A 22,634-nucleotide genomic window follows, 5' to 3' on the forward strand; every position below is an offset into this window, starting at 1 on the left:
TACCTCCAGAAGCAATGACTCCCACAGATTAGTTTTGCTTGTTGTTAAAGTTCATATAAATCATCATACAAATAAGCACATTTAAATTTTTTAACAGAAATTTATAGGTTCTCGATTTGAAGCAGCATTTACTGATTTCTATAAAAGCTGGTAATATAATTAACAGTTCATTTGGGCAAATTTTTAAAAGTGGTTAGAAGGCCCTTTGAAAAAACAGCATATTCTGAGGTTGCCAAGGTTGAATTTTAATCTAGATTGGGCATGGCAAATAACATTTCACCTCTCATAGGATTTTACTGGACCTCTGTGTCAAGAAAGATTCTAAGGCTGCATGTGGTTATATAGAAGTGGTGGTATTCAGTGGTGTATGCTCGTCCCAGAATATGAGTAGTAGCACAAGAACCACACATTGGCTGTTCCTAAGAAATAGTGGCAACTAACATGTATTTCCTGACTTTTGAGGGGGGGGGCACGCTGCGCAGCCTGCGAGGTCTTAGTTCCCCGACCAGGGATTGAACCCAGGCCCTCAGCAGTGAAAGCACAGAGTCCTAACCACTGGACCACCAGGGATTTCCTATTTCCTGACTTTTTATACTACAGTTTTTGTTAATTTGGGGCCCTATGTTTTCTAGAACTCAACCTCAGTGAGTGTGTGCCAGTAATCACATATTGAATACTATATAAAAATTAGAGGAGGTATTACCCTTTAGTAACTTTGTGTGCATTTACTGCTTGAGTTATTTAGAGCTAAGTATTTGATTGCTGTGTATTTATAAACAGGAGTTGGTGGGGTCGAAATATAGAGAAAGCAGAGTGTGAAGGGTGTTCTCATCTACTAGTTTAATCTGTACTTGTGTTTGTTTGCTTCCTTTCCTTATGGAATTTAAGAACAGTTCCATGTCAGATATTCCAGATCATAGTTAATGTAAAAATCATAATCAATGTAAAAAAATAGCTGTCACCTGAAGAATATTGTGTAGCTCTAGACCTGCAGTTTCTATAAACTATAGAACATTAAATTATGTTAATATCCTAGTAAAACATCAGAACTTGACTTGTCAAGAGAAAAAGCTAAGGTATGTACTATTTACTCTTCTTCTTTTCTAGTGGTTTTTTTGGAGGGAAAGTAAATAAAGGACATGTTTTAAAAAATATAATAGCTCTTTGTTTTGCTTGCCAAGTAGGAACAGATATATCATCTTTGGGCCAATTTCCATCTCTCTAATTTCAGTCTCCATAAGATGCCTAATATTGTGGTCTAAAAATGGTACTTTCTTTGAAAGAAGACTACTGAACTGTTTTATACTTTCTCACTCATGGTATTTTATTTTGTTCAGCAAGTGTGCAGGAATATACTGCACATGTGATACCAAGTGTATTAGGTGCACTTGGTAGCATACATCCTCATTGGTACATCCTCATTAGGATGAGGAATGATGGGTATCCAGGATTGTTAAATCAGTTGGCACATTTGCCTCCTGCTCCCTGCATGAACTTGCCCTGGAGTGGGCTGTAGGCTGAGCCACACACATCCCTGGCCTGGGAGCTCTCCTGCAGGCACCAAGGCTTGCCTTCCCCAGCTTGTTCTGTGCTAGGGCCACACGCTGATGCTGGGGTCTTGTGGTCTCCATGCCCCCACTCCTCCTGGCAGGACCCCAGGAGGCATAGAGCCTCCTTCCACCTCAGGGGCTGGTCTCTAGGCTGTTACTTTTTAAAATATTTTTGAGTACCCGTCAAAAATGGTATGAAGACTAACTCATAAGCAAATTTCTAATAACATTTTATTGCTATCTTTTGTAATTAAAATACTGAAAAGAATACCAAATAAAAGATATCAAGGAAGAAAATATGAACAATAGGGAGGTATGCCAGAATTGTTAGGAGTGTTTCTGTTTTCTTTTGAGTTTCAATCTGAATGCATAAATGGGACTCTGAATGTGTATTACTTTATAGAATTTAAATCTGTTTCCTAGGACTTTACAATACATAAGTATGATCTCAACTGAAATGCATCATTGTTTTCAAGAGTTGTTTCTCTCTTTCAAGAGTCTATTCTCATAGAATCATGGCAATTGAATTATTCCAACTTGTATTTTTTCTCTAGGAATATCGGTTCCTATAAGATTATTTATTGGGACATTTTGGATTTCTTGTAAGTTACTTTTGTTTAGTATTATGCACTAGACAATTTTATTTATAAAAAATTAGAGTATAGAATAAATTATACCTCCAGAATTCCATTATGAAGTCTACCTCCTAGATCATTTATATTAGCCATATATGAATTTGAGGACTTATAAATAGTTCGCTCTCAATAGCTGGCTCAAATACATGGTGACTTTTTTTTCTTTGAAGTGAAAAAATGAAACTCTGCTATTCTGTTGTTTCTTCTTTGAAGCTAAAAACAAGGCCCTGCTATTACTTTAATTTCTTTTCCTTTATCCTCAACCCTCACCCTCTGGATTTCTTGAACTGTTATCTTGGAGAATGCCTGTAGCATTGTTATCTTTCAGATACTTATAAAAAAACAACCGATTGAAAGTTGTCATCTTCTAGAGGTATATTTTGAAATATTTATGGATAAAAAGATATATCTGGGATTTGCTTTAAAATAATTGAGAGTGGGGAGAAGTGGGTAAGGATATAGATGAAATAAAATTGGTCAAGAATTAATCATTGTTGAAGCTGGGTAATAATGGTATAGGTGGTTTCATTTTATTGTTCCCTCTGCTTTTGTATAAGTTTGAAATTTTCTGTGTTAAGTTAAAAGATGAAAATAGGGTCTATTTGGAGATTTAAATTGAGCAGAATATAAATTTGAATTACACTCTGAAAATTATAGTGTGAGATAGTCATGTTTTTCACTTTTGAGTAAGATAATTTTGCTACATACAAATTTATATTTTAAGTAGGCTTTCTTGTGATGCTACAATAAAGGTATATTTAGTTAGGTGAGCCTAATCATTTGTTCTGTTGTTACAATTGAAAGCTTGTTCTTTCCTAAAGCAGGTCTAGTTGAATGACTGTATTAATCATTCTCATTGTTTCAGGTAGTCCAGCAGCCTTCAGGAGGCGTTACAAAACAAGTGGCCACACTTTCCCATTCCTCAGCATTGACCATCCAGAAATCTGGACAGAAGAAGGTGACAGTGAGCACTGCAGTACCTACCAGTCAGTTTCCTCAAGGTAGGCTCTGGCTCATCCCTGCCCCATCACCTTGGGTTTGGAACATGATGGGTTTCCATACTTTTCTTTTGCACTGTTAAGAGAAGAGAGATTTCTTTTAAGTTGAGACCTGTGAGAGAAGACTGAAAGATAACTTTATTATATTCTTTGTACATAGCCACTTTTTAAGGGTGTATGTTGTTTTAGATTAAAGAAGCACCACTCGTGGTGTTTTGTAACTAGATAAAACAATCTACTAGTAAATAAAGTACTTTTTCTAACTTATAAAATTTGCTATTGTCTTATTTCTTTTTAAAATGTGCTGCTTTCCCTACATTTGGAAGTCAGTCTTACAAATAAAAGAGGTTTTATGTATTTTTTAAATCTACCAATATAAAGGATATATTATTAACATGTTTCTGTCACCTTTTCTGCATAATATTTTTATAATGCTGGTAATTCTGTAGCCAATTTGAGGACCATATAAAAAGAAATGGGAGAGGTCTTAATTTTATGATTTCTTGTGCAGGGAATAAATTCATTGTCATGTTTGAATTTAAACATGGTTCTAGGGCAGCTTGAAATTTTCTTTGATTATTCTATATGCATTAAAAATAACTTGTCCTGAATTTTTCCTAATGTAGTGTGATTGCTTTTTTAAAATTTTACCTTTTCTTTCTTCTTTTGTTTTTATAGCTTCCATTCTAAAGCAAATTACCCTGCCAGGAAGTAAAGTTCTGTCACTTCAGTCATCTATTCAGAAAAACAAAATAAAAGAGAATGGAACAGCATCCTTCAGGTAAAGAAATTAAATGGTTAAAACTTGGTCTGGTTTAAGAAATTAATATTTTTTAAAAAACAGGAAAGGGATGACAATAATATACAAAACAAATTTAATGATGCCTTTTTAAAAAGCTAACAGTACTTTATTGAGTATAATTTATAAGCAGTAAAGTGCACATATCTTAATTGTAGAGCTCAATGAATTTTGACAAACATATGCCTGTGTAATCATAATTCAGACCAAGATGCTGAACATATCCATCATCTTTATGCTCCTTTCAAATCAATGACTTCCAACCCTTGCCTTTGGCAGCCACTGTTCTTATGTCCATCACCATAGATCATTTTTGTCCATTCTTGAACTTTATATAAATGGAAAATTACAGTATCTACTCTTTTGCATTTGACTTTTTTCACTCAGCATTTTTTTGAGATTTATCTACATCATTTTGATTATTAGAAGATTGTTCTTTTGTACTGTTGAGCAGCATTCATTGTCTGAATGTAAATTTGTTTCTCCATTTTCCTGTTGATGGACATTGGGTTGTTCCCAGTTTTTTAATGATTCTATATAAAGTTGCTATAAACATTTACATACAGATTTTTATGTGAACATAGGTTTGACTTCTCTGTAGTAAATATCTAAGAGTATTATTGCTGGGTCATTAGTATGTGTTTTACTATTTAAGAAACTGCCAAAGTTGTTTACCAAAGGGACTGTACCATTTTGCATTCCCACCAGCAGTGATGAGAGTTCCATTTGCACTCCAACTCTGTCAGTACTTGTTATTGCCAATTCTTTTGATTTTTACTATTCCAATAAGTGTATAGTGGTTGTTTTTATTGTCATTTTAATTTGCAGTTTCCTAGTGACTTAAGATGTTGAGCATCTGTTCCTATGCTTATTTGCTATCCTTATACTGTCTTCTTTGGTGAAGTGTGTATTCAGATCTTTTGCCCATTTTTCCTTTGAGTTGTTTTTTCTCTTATGATTGAGTTTTTAGAGTTCATTATATATTCAAGATCCAAGTCCTTTGTCACATAGTGATTAGGAAGTAATTTCTTTGTGGTGTGTTTTATCATTCTTTTACCAGTGTCTTTCACAGAGCAAAAGTTTTTAATTTTGCTGAAGTCTAGTTCATTAATTTTTTTCTCTTAGAGGTTATGCTTTTCATGTTTTGTCTAAGAAATGTTTGTGTAACCCAAGGTTTCAAAGATTTTCTTCTGTTCTTTGTTCTAGAAGTTTTACAGTCTTATGTTTGTCCTTCTTGGATTGATATTCTCTAATTTCTACCAGTTGATTACTTAAAAATCAGTGTGTGGATATTCTGTTTTCTTTTTCCTCTATCTTCTCCCATTTTTAGTTGCATTATTTGTCACAATATATAAATATTTGTACATTAGTCCTCATCCCCACCTATATTTTAGTTGTAGTTCTACTTTTATATTAAAATGCTCACCTTCAGTCTGTTCTCTGAAGTTTTCCCAGTCATCTCTTGTTTGGATGAAATTAATTGAATGTAGTCCATGCTTTGATCTACCAGGACAACCATTAGTTTCATCCTTGTGCCTACCACTAGTTCTCTGGTCTCTCTTCTGCAGTTTTTATTCAGTCTCCTTTTACCCAAAGCCTTTGAGGTGAGGGTGAGTGCGTTGGGAAATTGGTCGCAATAGGGCAAGAAAGTATGCACTGGGAATTGTTTTCCTTTTTCACTTATTCTTGTTTTGAAGTTTGGGTATTCTTTGTCTTCAAGTTATGCTGAGGCTGTGGTTTTTGTTGTTCTGTATTGTTTTGGGGAGTAAATGTTGGAAGATGGTAACCTAGGAAGTCATCATTGTCTTCCAGTGCCGTGAGTTTTGACAGAAGGCTAAATTCATGTACCCAGTACCTCAGTCAAGATACATAGAACACTTTCAATACCTCAGAAGCCTCCTTTGTGAGACTTCCCAGCCAGTCCCCCCATTATACCTTAGGCAGCCACTGATTGGCTTCTTATCATTGTAGATTTGTCTTTCCTGGGGTTTCATATCAATAGAATCATATAATTTGTATTCTTATGTTTGGTTTCCTTTGCTCAGAATAATGTGTTTGATATACATCCAGTGTTGTTGCATGTATTAGTAATTTGTTGTTTTTCATTGCTGAGTAGTATTTCACTGTATGGGTCTACTGCATTTGTTTGTACTGAATTGTCTCTTTATCCACTGGTGGACGTGCGGGTTGTTTCCAGTTTTTGGCTATTATGAATAAAGCTGCTTGGAACACCTGTATCCAAGTCTTTGTATGGACATAAGTTTTCCCTTTACTTACATAAAGATATGAATGAAAATGCTGAATCATTTAGTAGGTGTATGTTTAACTTTATAAGAAGCTGCCAAACTGTTTTCCTTTGTGGTTGTACCATTTACAGTCCTACCCGCAAAGTATGAGAATTTGTTCCATATCCTTGCTAACAGTTGATAAACTGCAGTTTTTAAAGTTTTAACCATTGTAGTTGGTATATAGCTGTACCCTCATTCTTCAGTATCTGCAGTGGGATTGGTTTTCCCACCAGTGGTTGACCCATTGCAGATGCTCAAGTTCTATAGTCTGCCTGGCATATCTGTGGTTCTGCATCCTCGGATTCAACCAGCTCCAGATCATCTACTACTGTATGTATTTACTGAAAAAAATCTGTGTATGAGTGGACCTGTGCAGTTCAAACCCATGTTGATCAAGATGCTGAGTGTATTTTCATGTCCTTATTGGCCATTTGTGTAGCTCCTTTTGTGAAATGTCTGTTCAAATATTTTGCCCATTTTTAAATTGAGTGATTTTGTCATGCACTTTTTCTTCATCTATTTAAGACAGTCATTCATTTTTTAAATTATGCAATGTATTGTGAATTACACTGATTTAAAAAAAATAGTTTGAATGTTAGTATTCCTGAAGTATTATTATCCTTTTTATATATTGTTGCATTTGATTTGATTACTATTTTAAGGGTTTTATATGTATGTTCTTTAGGGATACTGGTATATAGTTTTCTGTTCTTATGGTGTCTTTGCCAGATTTTGGTATGTGGTTATGCTGGTCTCAAAAATGAGTTGTACAATATTTTTCCCTCTCCTTTATTTTAAACCTTTGAGTAGAAATTATATTATTTCTTCCTTAAATATACGAATGAATTTACCCTTGAAACTAAATAGGTCTTTTGTTTTCTTTGGGGGGAAGGTTTTGGGGTTTTTTGGTTTTTTATTTATTTGTTTGCTCTGGGTCTTAGTTGTGGCAGGTGGGCTCCTTAGTTGCGGCAGGTGGGCTCCTTAGTTGTGGCTTGTGGGCTCCTTAGTTGTGTCACGCAAACTCTTAGTTGTGGCATGCATGTGGGATCTAGTTCCCTGACCAGGAATCGAACCCAGGCCCCGTGAATTGGGAGCATGGAGTGTTATCCACTGCACCACCAGGAAAGTCCCCTGGGGGAAGGTTTTGATAAGATAGTTTCATCTATAAAGGATTTTCTCTGTCATCTTAATGTCAATTTCAGAAAGTTGCATTTTTTAAGGTTTTTGTACATTTCATTTTACTTTTAAATTTGTTGAAATGAAGCTGTGCTACTACTTTCTTTTCCTTTTAATATTTGTAGATTCTTTAGGATAACGTATCATGCTTTTTTTTCTTTAAGGATTTTGTGTATTTTATCTTAGTTGTTGACTTTTTTGGGCATATAGCTGTTCATTTTATTCCCTTATCCTTTTAATATCTGTAAGATTTGTAGTGATACTCTCTCTTTTCATTGATATGTTTTTTTCAGTTTTGTTTAGTGTTTTTAGAGAGTTAACTTTTGATTTTACTTTTTTTTAAATTAATTAATTTATTTATTTTGGCTGCACTGGGTCTTTGTTGCTGCACGCAGGCTTTCTCTAGTTGCGGCACGCGGGGACTACTCTTTGTTGGGGTGCATGGGCTTCTCATTGCGGTGGCTTCTCTTGTTGTGGAGCACGGGCTCTAGGCACACGGGCTTCAGTAGTTGTGGCACGTGGACTCAGTAGTTGTGGCACCCAGGCTCTAGAGTGCAGGCTCAGTAGTTGTGGTGCACGGGCTTAGTTGCTCACCGGCATGTGGGATCTTCCCAGACCAGGGCTTGAACCCGCGTCCCCTGCATTGGCAGGCAGATTCTTAACCACTGTGCCACCAGGGAAGCCCGATTTTATTGTTTTTATCTGTTCATCTTTTGTTTATTTTATTATAAAGAATATTCCTTTCTTTTCCTTATGTTGGGTTTTAGTTGCTTCTCATTTAAAACTATAAACCCCCTAACTTCTGAGTTAGCATCCAGCCAATGATAGTGTTTTGTTTTCATTTTTATTCATGTCAAAATATTTTCTCCTTTTCCTTTTATTTAAAAGTACAAATATTTGGGGCTTCTCTAGAGATTTTATTCATTTTTTTTCTAATGTAATTTTGTTCTGATCAGAGAATATACACTGTTAAATATCAATCTTACTAAATTTGAGACTCTTTATTGTGGTCAAACTTGATGAATATCTCATATGCCCTTGGAAAAAATGTATTACTCAGTTTGGGGGAGTAGTTTTTTGTAAGTGCCATTCTGGTGAAGGTAGCTAGTAGTGTTTATATCTATCTCCTGGCTTTCTTTTTTTTGGACTAGTTCCATCAGTTACTGAGAATGGGTATTAAATCTCCAACTATGCTTATAGATTTATTTTTTCCGTTAGTTCTGCCAGTTTTTACATTAATTATTTGAAGCTCTGTTATTAGGTATACACATTTATAATTATGTTTTTCTAATAAATTGGCCCTCCTATAATTACATGTCCTTTTTTATTATTTTATTTTTTATTTTATTTATTTATTTTATTATTATCTTTAAAAATTTTTTGGCCATGCTGCGTGGCATGCGGGATCTTAGCTCCCGGACCAGGGATGGAACCCGGGCCCCCTGCAGTGGAAGCACAGAGTCTTAACCACTGGACTACCAGGGAAGTCCCCACATGTCCTTCTTTATTTGAAAATATTTCTTGTATTGCTGTGTATTTTATCTGCTGAATATAAACACTTCAGCTTTGTTACTGTTTGCATATTCTATCTTTTTCCTTCCTTTTTTTCAACCTACATGTGTCTTTGTATTTAAAGAGTGTCCTTTATACATTGCATATAGCTAGGTTGAGCTTTTCTTATGAAATCCAACGGTTGTTTCTTTAGGTTAATATTTTGCTATTTTATTCATTTGTTTTTTGTCTTTTAGGGTAAGTGATTATTATTTTATATTTCATTTTAATTCCTCTGTTGGCTTCTTATCTATATCCGCATTTTTTTGTTTGTTTGATCAACAGGGATTACAATATGCTATAACATGTATTTTTAGTATACACTCTATTTGGAGTTAATATAGTACTACACATAAAATATGTGAACCTTGCAACAATGTAAGTCCATTTACCTCACTCTCTTCTTCTGTGCTATATATTTTTATTTTCATATGTATTACATCAGCATGCATTATAAATGTATATATGTATCTACAATGTTATGATTTTAGCTTTAAAGTCTTTTTTTTTCCTTAAAATATTCTTTCTTTTCTTTAAACCATTCCCAGTGCTCTTTTTTTTCTGTAGAGTTCAGTTTTCAGTAGTATTTTTTCCCTTCAGCTAAAGAGCTTCCTATAGCATTTCTTGGTCTGTAATTCTGGTGACAACTCTTCTGTTTTCCTTTTCCTGAGAACTATTTTTGTTTACCTTCCCTTTAAAAGGGTAGGTTTTTTTTTTTTTCCAATTAGAAATTGTAGGCTGACCCAATCTTCTTTACTGTGAAGACTTAAAGATGTTATTCCATTGTTTTCTGGTCTCCATTGTTTCTGATGAAAAGTCAGTTTTCAGGGCTTCCCTGGTGGCGCAGTGGTTGAGAGTCCACCTGCTGATGCACGGGACACGGGTTTGTGCCCCGGTCCAGGAAGATCCCACATGCCGCGGAGTGGCTAGGCCCATGAGCCATGGCCACTGGGCCTGCGCGTCCGGAGCCTGTGCTCCTCAATGGGAGAGGCCACAACAGTGAGAGGCCCGCGTACCACAAAAAAAAAAAAAACAGTTTTCATTCAATCATTATTTCCATGGGTACACTGATTTTTTGTTTGTTTTCCTCTCACTACTTTAAGATTTTCTTTTTGTTTAGATTTCAGCACTTTGACTTTGATTCAGTCTGACTCTAGTTATGGTTTCCTTTATATTCTGCTTAGGTTTTACTGAGCTTCTTGGATCTGTAACTGTTTATTTTTCTTTTTCCTAACTATGGAAAATGTTTCTTCAGAGTTTTTTTCTTGGCCCCATTATCTCTCCTGTCCTTTTATGAATCCAATTATATATGCATTAGACTTTGATATTTTCCTGCATATACCAAGGCTCTGTTATTTTCTTTGATCTTTTTGCTCCTTTAAATCTGTCAGCATATTTGTATGCTTCCTTAAAAATCTTTGTCTGCTAATTGCAACATTTGGCTCATTTCTGCCAACTTTTTTTTTAAACTTTAGGTCCCATTTTCCAGTTTTTCATACGTCTTATAAGTTTTCATTGTGTTCAGAACATTCAGTGACTTTCTGTTTTTTCACATATCTAGTAATTATTGACTCTGGATTCAGTTATGTTCCTGAAGACTGATTTTTAATTTAGTAAAAAATTTATTTTTTTTATTTATTTAGTTTAGTTTAACTTGACTGTTCTTAAATTCCAAACTTAGTCTTTCTTAGGTTGAGTAGCAACTGAAATATTCACTTGGTTCTTTCCCCTTCCTATTGCTGTTTTTGTTAGGCTGCTGGAGTGTCCCCTGGGGCATATGTAGTTCTTCCATCAGTCAATGATTAGGTCAGATTTATATGCAGATTTGAGGGATTACTGCTCTGTGGAGCCTTACATTCTGATGTATCTTCCCTAATTGTCTAAGTGCTCTTTCAACACTAAAATCTGTCCTCTGACACCTAGAATACGGCTGCACAGGCCGGAGAGTGCTTTCAGGCCAAAAGACATAAACTCACAAATTTTACCCATCATTGTTACCATATTTCAAGGGTTGACTTCTCTCTAGTTTCTGGTTGCCTTTTTCCCATTTTTTAAAATGGTTGCCTTTTTAAAAAGTTATATGTTGATTTTGTAATGATTAATTAAGCTACTCTGTCATTACCAAAAACCACACCTCCATTTCTTTTTTAATAGATTTTTGTTCTCTATTGGAATTATCTTCTGCATTCTTGAACAATTAGTCATAGTTATATTAAAGTTCATACCTAATATTTCCAACATCCAGGTTGTCTGTAAGTCTGTTTCTGTTATTTGGCTTTTTAGCTGTTTCTTGGTATGAACTTAGTAATTTTTGAGTCAGTGTCAAATATGTGTAAAAAGTAATTATAGGAGTTTTGGATTAATTACCTCCAGAAAGAGAATTTATCCAGTTTGCTGGTTGGCAGGAGAGGAGCAGATTGCCTTCATCTAGTCAGTAACTGAATTCAAATCTAGGCTGTAATCTTTCCAAGACTCCATGTCCCTTTGGTTCTCCCTGACTCCAGGATGTAGTACCTCAGGTATTTCAACTAAGACTTAGGGTACTTTTCTTTGCTGGATTCTGAACCCTAATTTTAGGATTTTCAGAATGGTAAATGAGCATTGGCTTCAACTTAAAATCATAAGCTGCATTAATCCCTAACAAGAGAGTCAGCCTGACCTTTGAAGCTTTGAAGCCAGGGGTTGACTTCTCCTCTCTACCTATGAAAGTCCTGATGGTATCTTCTTCCAGTATAAGCTGTTTTGTCTACATTGGAAGTATGTTGTTTAGTGTAGCCACTTCTATTAATTATCTTAGGTAGATCTTCTGGATAACTTGCAGTAGTTTGTACATCAGCATTTGCTGCTTCACCTTGTACTTTTATGTTACGAAGACAGCTTTTTTCCTTAAACCTCATGAACCAACCTCTGCTAGCTTCAAACTTTTCTTCTTCAGCTTCCTCAGCTCTCTCAGCTTTTGTATCAATAGAATTGAAGAAAGGTAGGACTTGACTCTGAATTGTGTTTTGGCTGAAGGAAATGTTGTGGCTGGTTTGATCTTCTGTCTGGAACCACTAAAACTTTCTTCATATCAGCAGTAAGACTGTTTCACTTTCTTATCATTTGTGTGTTCACTGGAGTAGCACTTCTAATTTCCTTCAAGAACTTTTCCTTTGCATTCACAACTTGACTGTTTGGCACAAGAGGCCTAGCTTTCGGCCTATCTTGGCTTTCTGCAGGCCTTCCTCCTTAATCTTCATCATTTCTAGCTTTTGATTTAAAGTAAGAGATGAGTAACTCTTCCTTTCACTTGAACACTTAGGAGGCATTGTCGGGTTATTACCTGGCCTAATTTCAATATTGTCATGTCTCAGGGAATAGGGAGGCCTGAGGAGAGGGAGAGAGACTGTGGAATGGCTGGTTGGTAGAGCAGTCAGAACACACACAACATTTACCTATTAAGTCGGCAATCTTGTATGGGCATGGTTTGTGGTGACCCAAAACAATTACAATAGTAACATCAAAGATCACTGATCACAGATCACCATAACAAATAAAATAATAATGAAAAAGTTTGAAAATATTGCAGGAACTGACAAAATGTGACGAAGAGTCATGAAATGAGCAAACGCTATTGGAAAACTGGCGCTGGTAGACTTGCTTGACCACCGGGTTGCCACAGACCTTCAGTTTGTAAAAAACACATTATCTGCGAAGCACAATAAAGTGAAGTGCAATAAAAGGAGGTGTGCCTGTATAGGCACGGTCTCTTCTGGGCTTATCTATTCTGTTAATCTTTTTTTTTAATCTCTATTTTATCTTACTGTTTAATTTATTTCCAGTAACATACTGCTCAATTTACTATAACTTCAAAATAAATTTTACCTCTGTTAAGGCATGTCTCCTACCTATCCCTCTTTATTTTTTTGTTTCCTCTCCTTCCTCTACTTTTACACCCTCCTTCCTCCACTTTCATACCCCCTTCCCCTGCTCTTCTTGATTTTTTTTTTGCCATTCTTGGGATTTTGCTGTTCATATAAATTTAAGCATCAGTTTAAATTCCATCAAAAACCTCTGCTGGAATTTGACCAACATGGCCTTGAGCCCATAGGTCCATTGTCCTTCAGCTGATTTCTTTATAATTTGGAACCTTCTATCTATGAACATGATGTATGTCTCCGTTTATGCATGCTTTCTTTAACATCTTTCAGTGAAGTGATATAATTTTCTATACAGGTTGTATACCATTTGTTTTGTTTATCTGTTGTTTATTCCTAGGCACCTTTTTGTTGCTATTATAGGTAAAATTTTTGGTAATTGCCTTTTCTGTTCCTAGTATATAGAAATGTAGGTTGCTTTTTATTTATTTATTTATTTTTATTTATTTTTGGCCACGCCACGCAGCTTGTGGGATCTTAGTTCCCCAACCAGGGATTGAACCTGGGCCCACAGCAGTGAAAGCCTGCATCTTAACCACTGGACCACCAGGGAATTCCCTAGGTTGCTTTTTTAAAAAAAAAATTATATGCCAACCCCCTTGTTAAGTTCTTATTTCTGATTATTTTTAAATTAGGTTATTTATGTAGACAGTGATGTCAGGAGTGAGATTAGAATTATAGGTTGGCTTTTCTTTTTTTGCTTCCAGCACTTTAATAATGTCATTTCATTCTTCTCTGGTATGTATGCATGTGTTCACTTTCAAAGATAAAGCCTACAAGGAAAGGTCACCCCAAGCAAAGGAAACAGCAACACAATTGGAATGCCATTGACTTCAAACATTGGGTGATGAACTATTCAATATTAAAAACTCTTATAAAATGGTTAAAAATAAAATGTGGAATCACAAAAAATGAGCAAGTAACAATTATCTATTAAAAAATGAATACAAAGATTTGATAAAGAACCAAATAGGACATTTAGAAGTGAAAAATGTAATGGTTGAATTTAAAACCTCAGTGGATGGGTAAATCAGATTAAATCTGGCGACCCAAATTGAGTTTGCTTTACTCCAAAGAAGATTAGTGACTGTGTCCCATAGGAACCAGAGATGACAATTGACCTTGGGACCATGTTAGTACCTGTTCTAGAGAACCTGACTTAAGAGTTTCTCCACTTGAACAGAGGCCCGAAAACTAGTGCTAGCCACAGGCATTTGCCCCTGAGGCAGTTCTACTTTAGAGTGTGCTCAGTGCTTATTTTTACTGACACCTTTTTGACAACTTCTGTGCATCCAACACTGGAATGAAAATAAGTTGGTCTAAATTAGAAGAATGTCATGTAATTTCTCATGGGTAAATCTAGTCGTTAATGCCTGAAGCAAAAGTGTCACCATTAGTATTTTCTTTAGGTAGTTTCTAGCTTACTACTTTAGCTCATTTAGCTATTGAGTGCTTATTGCTTTCTAGACTTGTATATTGGAAAATAGTTTTTTTTTTTTTCCTGGCCGCGCTGTGTGGCTTGTGGGATCTTATTTCCCCAACCAGGGATTGAACCCGGGCCCTCAGAAGTGAAAACACGAAGCCCTAACCACTGGACCGCCAGGGACTTCCTGAGAGTAGATCTTTGTTGTGTATGTTATAAGTATGTGTATGTTATAAATATTTTTCTCCCAATCTTTTGTTTAATGTGTGATTTTGTTTTTAGTGTCTTTTGTTATTTGAAGATTTTAAATCACAATATTAACTTTATTAATCTCTTCCTTTATAGCTTTTGACTTTTGCATTATTTTTAAAACTCTTTCCCTGTCCTTAGCTCATAATGATGTGCTCCTATATTTTCTTCCAAGTTATCTATACACACCTCATATATGCAATAGACCTTTACAAAATCTTCAGTAATTCTTGATTCTATCTTTGTAAATAGCTGAAACAGAAATTACCTTTTCCCAGTTGGGTTGCTCATCTCAACAACAGTTACTGAAGATTTCATCATCCTTACTTTTCTTTTTTTTTTTTTTTTTGCGGTATGCGGGCCTCTCACTGTTGTGGCCTCTCCCGTTGCGGAGCACAGGCTCCGGACGCGCAGGCCCAGCGGCCACGGCTCACGAGCCCAGCCGCTCCACGGCATATGGGACCCTCCCAGACTGGGGCACGAACCCGTATCCCCTGCATCGGCAGGCGGACTCCCAACCACTGCGCCACCGGGGAGGCCCCATCCTTACTTTTCTGATTTGAAATGCTACTTTACCTTTTAGTAAATTCTCAGTTATACAAGGGTGCATTTCTAGATTTTCATTTTAGTGCTGTTTTTGTTTTATTTCTGTGTTAATATTTTTGCATTTTCAGTTATCTTTCATTATTTGTTTTTATATCTGTTTAGATAAATCCTCTCTCTTTATTCCTTTTTCAGTCATATCTGCTGTCTTGAGGCACTATCTAAAGTTACCCTATTCATTTATTTACCCTTCTTTATGCGCCCCACTCCTTTTTAAATCTCTGAGAGTTTACAATAACTTTACCATTGTCTAACATTTAGAACAATGCCTTGTTCATAATAAGCATTCAGAAATTTGTTGAAATAATGAATTTTGAAAAAGAGAACAGGAATATCTATAATCTTAGATATAATCTATTTTTAAGATACATTTAATTTTTGCACGAAGATACACTTTTCATTTTTGTATAATATGTTCTAGTTATTTCTGTTATATGTGGTTTTATGCATATCTTTTTATAGTAATGTCTTTTCTTTCAGTTTGCTTTCTTGGATACTTAATATCACTTCAGTTATTGTTAAAATGAAGCTTAAAATAGACCCTTAATATCGACTCTTTTGTTAAATAAGAAGAGGTAATAGTGTATGGCATTAGATCCTGTCTTAACTGGATGAGGTTTAATAACATAGAGTGATATCTGCCTGTATTTTCAAAACTACCTGTTTAACTGAAAAGAACATTTTTGTGACTTTTTCCCAGTGTAAATCGTATTTTCTGTTGTGCTTGTCAGTAAGTACATCTGGGATGAATAAGGGAAGCTATATAGTGTTTAAACACCAGAGGGTGCCAGAGATTTGTGTTTTATTCTTCGTACTTCAGAATCAGAAGTGATAAATATTACAGTACCTGTGCATGTTTGTAGAGTTAACTCTATTTAAACAGACTGGCTATTTGATGATAATAAGGAATTATTGATTTTTTGAAGAGGTGATAATGCCTTATGGTTAAGGTCTTTGTTTAGAGTCCTTATATTTTAGAGAGAAATTATAAAATATTTATGGATGAATAATACATATATATGTATATTAATATATACTTACATAACTTAGAAGGTATTTTACCAGCTAGGAATTAAGAGGTTTTTAAAAAATTTTGCTTTAAAAGACACTTAGAAAATAATATAGGACAAGGTTACATGCTGTTTGCACAGATAATATTACTCCACCAACTTTAATGTCCCATTTTTTCATATTGCAGGAATCAGATTCTCTAGTGTAGATTAAACATGTGCTCTAACTTGCTTCATATGTAATTAATTGTTTTATTATGTATTTATTAAGAGTCTGTCCTTATATATACAAGTGTATCAATGATATATACTTGTTACATAGGGTAACATAATATAGATGATTAATCATTCAAGTAAGGACTTAAAGAGAGGGGAAACAGTCTCTGGTGACAAAATCTTGGAAAGTCAGGAGACAGGGAAGAAACATCCTTCTGAGCTGTGCCCAGATAAACTCTAAATCTAGGGTTAAAATTCAACAACAACAAAATCTTCTTGAAGGAGTTGCTTTATGCTAAATCTTGTTAGAAATTATGGTCTTAAACATTCCTCACAGGGAAATTACATGAATGAAGACTTAGAGATGAGATTGTGAAGTCTTTCATAGTTTTTAGGCAGATTTTTTTCATAGTAAAATGCGATTTAGGAAAAATTATCTCTGTGCTTACATGCTGAATGAACTGTGAAGGAATATACTCGTAAGTAGTTCCTAAAATCACTGAAGTTTGAGAAATACTGCAATATCCTATGCTGTGTTTGTGTTAAAAAGAGGAAAGGGAATTTCCCATGAGGAAAGATACCTTTAAAAAAGTCATAGAAGGAAGAAAGCAGGGTTTGTAAGCTGGCTGTGGTAACGTAGTGAGATTATGCCCAAGGGTGGTGAAAAAAGAATATTGAAGGTAACCTTATTTTACCAGAGATTAGTAACCTAAAGGAAGAACTTGATTTTCTTAAAATAAAAATTTTTTGTTTATACCTTTTAAGCAAATTATTTATTTATTTGACTAGGTAATACATTTTGTATAGCATTCGAAAGGAACAAAAGGATATACAGTGGGAAAAAAATAAGGTTCTCTCTTGCATCATTTTCCCTCTGCTACCCAGGTTCTCAGCCTAGAGCCAACCACTGTTAGCAATTTCTTGCATATCTCTCTAGATAGAATCTTTTCAACATAGATGACAGTATGCAATACATGATGTTTTATTGGGTTGGCCAGAAAGTTCGTTCGGTTTTTTTCCGTAAGATGTAATGGAAAAACCCAAATGAACTTTTTGGCCAACCCATTTTGATATTTACAACTTAGCAGTAATAAATCTTGTAGATTATTCTATATCAGTATATAATCATTGTGATTTGATGTTTTTAACAAGGTTACATAATGATAGACATTTAGGTTGTTTCCAGTGTTTTGTACTCAGAAAACAGAGTTGCAATGACTATCGTTTCACGTAATTTCTAGAAAGAGCAGTTTATTCATTTTAAATTAGATGTCAAGTAACTCTCAATGGAGTTGGATTAACAGATTATACTCTGAGCAACAAAGCTTAAGGTATCATATTTCCACATGTTCTCGTGAACTTTTACCAATCTAACAGGTGAAAAATTGTATCTTACATTTTTCTTATGAGTAGGGTAAAACATCTTATATTTGAGTCATTTAAAATTTTTCATTAACTGAAGATTTCTCTGTTTCATCCATTTTTCCATTGGCTTTTAGGTCTTTTCCTTAGTTATTTGTAGGAGCTCTTTATATATTAAAGGAACTCCTTTTTTCGTGATATGATTGCTTCCTTCAGTCCTCAGTCTCAGATGTGGGGAATGTTATTGTCTCCATTTTACTGATGTTGCAGGCCTAGAGAGGTTAATTAATTTGCTTTATTTCATATAGACAGTAAGTGGCAGAGACAGAATTTCACAGTAGGCAGTTTGACTCATCTTTTTTACCCACCATTCTTCTACTTCTCAGTACATTGTCACAGATAAACAGCATGCTGTTCTGAGCACATACAAATTCCTCAAATATTTAAGTACCATTTATGACTACTCTGCTAGAAATGATAGGTGATGAAAGTGATAATATGTTCAGTAAAATTATTCTGGTTGAAGTATAAGGCAAATAGTTGATTATTGGAAGACAGAGTAAGACCTACCGTAACAAAGGCAAAATGTACCCTTGGAAGTTGTAGCAATTGGAAAGATGCTTTAAAAGTATAAAGATAAGTTAAACCAACATTTCCAAAGTAGGCATTTGAAGTAGGTCTGGAATATAGATAAGGCACTGACAGCTGAAAGATAATAAAGCAAGAGGAGCTAAAGACTAGAACAGGAAAGCCAGAATCAGTAGGAGCTATTTTATGGTGAGGAATGGGAGGTAAGAGTGCTAAGTTAAGGTCATTACTTGGAAGGCCTTGAATATCAGGTTGAGCTCATAGGATCATGAAATGTTTTTGAATAGGAAAGTAATGTGATTTTCTCTACTATAGAAAAATTAGTCTGGTGCTATTATAGATCTTAAAAGGGTAGAAGAGATTTAAGGTAGGCACAAGCAACGGTTAACTTTATAAAAAGCTGAAGAATTAGATCAGTTTCAGAAACCAAAATGCAAGGTATTAATGATAATTAGGTAATGCTACTTTAATTTTTGCATATTAACCTATTACTCCCCACAGAATCTTGAGTTGGAAGCCTTTTTCTACTGAGGCACTATTAAATTTCCTTTTTGTATGTCTTTAAAAATGAAACAGATTATCTTTCACAGCACCTTCGTTAAAAGACATACTGCATTAGACCAGAAGACTTGAAGATGCGATTTGGAGGTTCTCACTTTCTTTTCCTTTAAAATTGAGCCAACCCAGAATCACAAATACACCTCAGCATCAAATCCTTTATTACTGCCTTGGCCTATCTTACAATATTTAGCCTTATCAATAATACTGCTACAACACGGTGTTGTCTTTGCTTTCCTTTAGTCTGCCTCCTTTCTTAGAGGAACTTTTAAGTGGTTCGGGTACTGTTTATGGTGGTACCTTTTCCTCTTCCCTCAGTAGGGGTCTTCCTCTATTCCTGCTGCCCTCTGTAACCATAGCAACTGGCAGCTGAACTAGAGGGAGCTGTGTTCAGCTTGGGGCCAAATTGGGTGGGTGGGTAGGCAAGAACAAATCTTATTGGGTGGTTAGCTCCCTTCTTAGTTCAGAGAAGGGCTGCAAGAAGATTCTAAAAGACATGGGACAGTCTCCTCATTGAACATTGAGTTCTGTTCAGTTCCAGTACTGTGCATGGTACTGGTAGTAAGGAGGCCTCGTACTGGTCTCTCCAGTCTGTATGTGAGATTTCAGCAGGGGCTATGTGGGAACTCACCTATGGAAGCAGGGTGCAGTTTACAGGGCCTGTGTACCTGGCAGACAGCTGAGATTGTGAACAATCACTGTTGTGTGCATGTGTGTAAAAGCCATGTGCTGTGTACCTTAAACAATTCTGGTTTTTTTTAAAGGAAGGATGAGACCATATATCTAAACTTCATAATATTTTTCTGTCTCCAGTTTTCTTTCTCTGTTTATTTATATATTATTTTTTTAAATATCACTAACCGGGGCTTCCCTGGTGGCTCAGTGGTTGAGAGTCCGCCTGCTGATGCAGGGGACCACGGGTTCGTGCCCCGGTCTGGGAAGATCCCACATGCCGTGGAGCGGCTGGGCCCGTGAGCCATGGCTGCTGAGCCTGCGCATCCAGAGCCAAAAAAAAAAAAAATCACTTACCATTTGATTGGGTAATCTGTGCATATACTACAACATTCAAAGGGTAGAAAGGAGTATGATGTGGTATAAGTGAAATCTTCTTCCTATCCATGCTTCCCTGTTTCCCTCTCCAGAGGAGAATTTCTTGTGCATGCAGAGATATGTTATGCCCGTGTGTGTGTGTGTGTGTGTGTGTGTGTGTGTGTGTGTGTGTGTGTGTGTGTGTGTGTGTGTGTGTGTGTGTGTGTGTGTGTGTGTGTGTGTGTGTGTGTGTGTGTGTGTGTGTGTGTGTGTGTGTGTGGTGTGTGTGTGTGTGTGTATTTTTTTCAAGGTGCAGTCTGTTCTATGCCTTGTTACGTTTTATTTAGTTTTTTTCCCACTTCACAATACACCTTGGCATTTGTTCTGTGTCTGGCCAAAGAGAGCTGCCTCATTCTTTTAAGTGGCTGAGAGTGACCTTAGAAAGTACCTAATCTAAGTTATTCATTTTTTAGAGGAAGAAAAATTTGAGTCCTAAAGGTGTTAAGTAACTGGTTGGTATTCTCTTTTGGAGTGACCTGACTTTTCATCGATTTGTACTTGGCCTTTTTGTTTTAAATAGACTGTTTCTTAGAGTAGTTTTAAGTTCATAGCAAAAAATTGATTTGGACGTTGTAGAAAATAGCAGCACATGCACAGCCTCCCCCATTATCCACATCCCCCACCAGAGTGGTCTGTTTGTTACGATTGATGAACCTGCATTGAGACATCATTATCACCCAAAATAGTTTACCTTACAGTTCACTCGGTGTGTGGTACATTGTGGGTTTTGACAAATGTGTAATGACATGTATCGACCATTATAGTATCATAGAGATACTATATATTTCACTGTCCTAGAAGTCCTCTGTTTTCTGCATATTCATCCCTCTGTACTAACCCCTGGCAACCACTGGTCATTTTATTGTCTCCATAATTTGCGTTTTCCAGAATGTCATATAGTTGGAATCATCAGTATGTAGCCTGTTCAGATTGGCTTACTTCACTTAATAATGTGCATTTAAGTTTCCTCTAGTCTTTTCATGGTATGATACCATTTCTTTTTAGGACTCAATAATATTCCATTGTTTGGATTTACCACAGTTTATTTATCCAATCACCTGCTGAATGACATCTTGGTTGTTTCCAAGTTTTGACAATTAAGGGTATATCTCCTATAAACATCCATGTACAGGTTTCTGTGTGGACATAAATTTTCAGCTCCTTTGGGTTAGTACTAAGAAGTGTAACTGCTGGATCATATGGTAAGAGTATGTTTAGTTTTGTAATAAACTGCCAAACTGTCTTTCATAGTAGCTATACCATTTTGCATTCCTACCAGCAATGAATGAGAGTTCCTGTTGCTCCACACCCTCATCAGCATTTGGTGCTGTCAGTGTTCAGGATTTTGGCCATTCTGATAGGCGTGTAATGGTATCTCATTGTTTTAATTTGCATTTCCCTGATGACATAGGATGTGGAGCATCTTTTCATATGCTTGTTTGCCATCTGCACATCTTTTTGGTGAGGTGTCTGTTAGGTCTTTGGCCCATTTTTTTTTTTTTTTTGTGGGTTTTTTTTTTTTTTTTGCAGTATGCGGGCCTCTCACTGTTGTGGCCTCTCCCGTTGCGGAGCACAGGCTCTGGACGCGCAGGCTCAGTGGCCATGGCTCACAGGCCCAGCCGCTCCGCGGCATGTGGGATCCTCCCGGACTGGGGCACGAACCCGTGTCCCCTGCATCGGCAGGCGGACTCTCAACCACTGCGCCACCAGGGAAGCCCTGGCCCATTTTTTAATGATTGTTTTCATATTGTTGAGTTTTAAGAGTTCTTTATATGTTTTGAATCAGATATGTCTTTTACAAATATTTTCTCCCTTTGTGTGGCTTGTCTTTTCATTTTCTTGATACTTGGGGGGTTTTTTAAATATTTTTTACGCAGACCTTTTAAAATACTTTTTTACTCAGACCTTGGTCCATCTTTAGGTTTATGGTTTCTACTGTTCTTATGCTTTAGATTTTACTATTTTTTTAACATCTTTACTGGAATATAATTGCTTTACAATGGTGTGTTAGTTTCTACTATATAACAAAGTGAATCAGCTATACATATACATATATCCCCATATCTCCTCCGTCTTGCATCTCCCTCCCACCCTCCCTATCCCACCCCTCTAGGTGGTCACAAAGCACTGAGCTGATCTCCCTGTGTTATGCGGCTGCTTCCCACTAGCTATCTATTTTACATTTGGTAGTATATATAAATCCATGCCACTCTCTCACTTCATCCCAGCTTACCCTTCCCCCTCCCCGTGTCCTCATGTCCATTCTCTACGTCTTACACTTTAGACTTTAAATGTTTAGATGTTTCTGGAATACTTCTTTGTTTACATAGTTGGTAAATTGATTCTTAGAACCATTCTCAGCATACCATCCCTCTGAGAGTACCTCTGTGACATTTGATGAGGTGGAGTCCAACCATTTTCATATAGATTCTTTTTTTTTTTAATATTTATGTATTTGACTGTGCCAGGTCTTAGTTGCAACACGTGGGATCTTCATTGTGGCACGCAGGATCTTTAGTTGCGGCGTGTGGGCTCTTTTAGTTGTGGCGTGTGGGCTCTAGTTCCCTGACCAGGGATCAAACCTGGGCATTGGGAGCATGGAGTCTTATCCACTGGACCACC

General features: G+C 36.1%; 1 protein-coding gene across 1 annotated transcript in view; it reads left to right on the forward strand.

Moving 5' to 3' along the window:
• Positions 1 to 22,634, forward strand: part of TAF4B (TATA-box binding protein associated factor 4b) — a 117,511-nt gene that overhangs the window by 36,445 nt on the left and 58,432 nt on the right. Inside the window, exons 8-9 of the mRNA XM_081253251.1 lie at positions 3,051 to 3,186; positions 3,862 to 3,964. Of these exons, the coding sequence (XP_081109377.1) occupies positions 3,051 to 3,186; positions 3,862 to 3,964 (239 nt within the window). The remainder of the gene's footprint in view (positions 1 to 3,050; positions 3,187 to 3,861; positions 3,965 to 22,634) is intronic.

The sequence above is a fragment of the Mesoplodon bidens genome (assembly GCF_964165515.1).
Source record: "Mesoplodon bidens genome assembly, chromosome: 13".
NCBI classification, from domain to species: Eukaryota; Metazoa; Chordata; class Mammalia; order Artiodactyla; family Ziphiidae; genus Mesoplodon; species Mesoplodon bidens.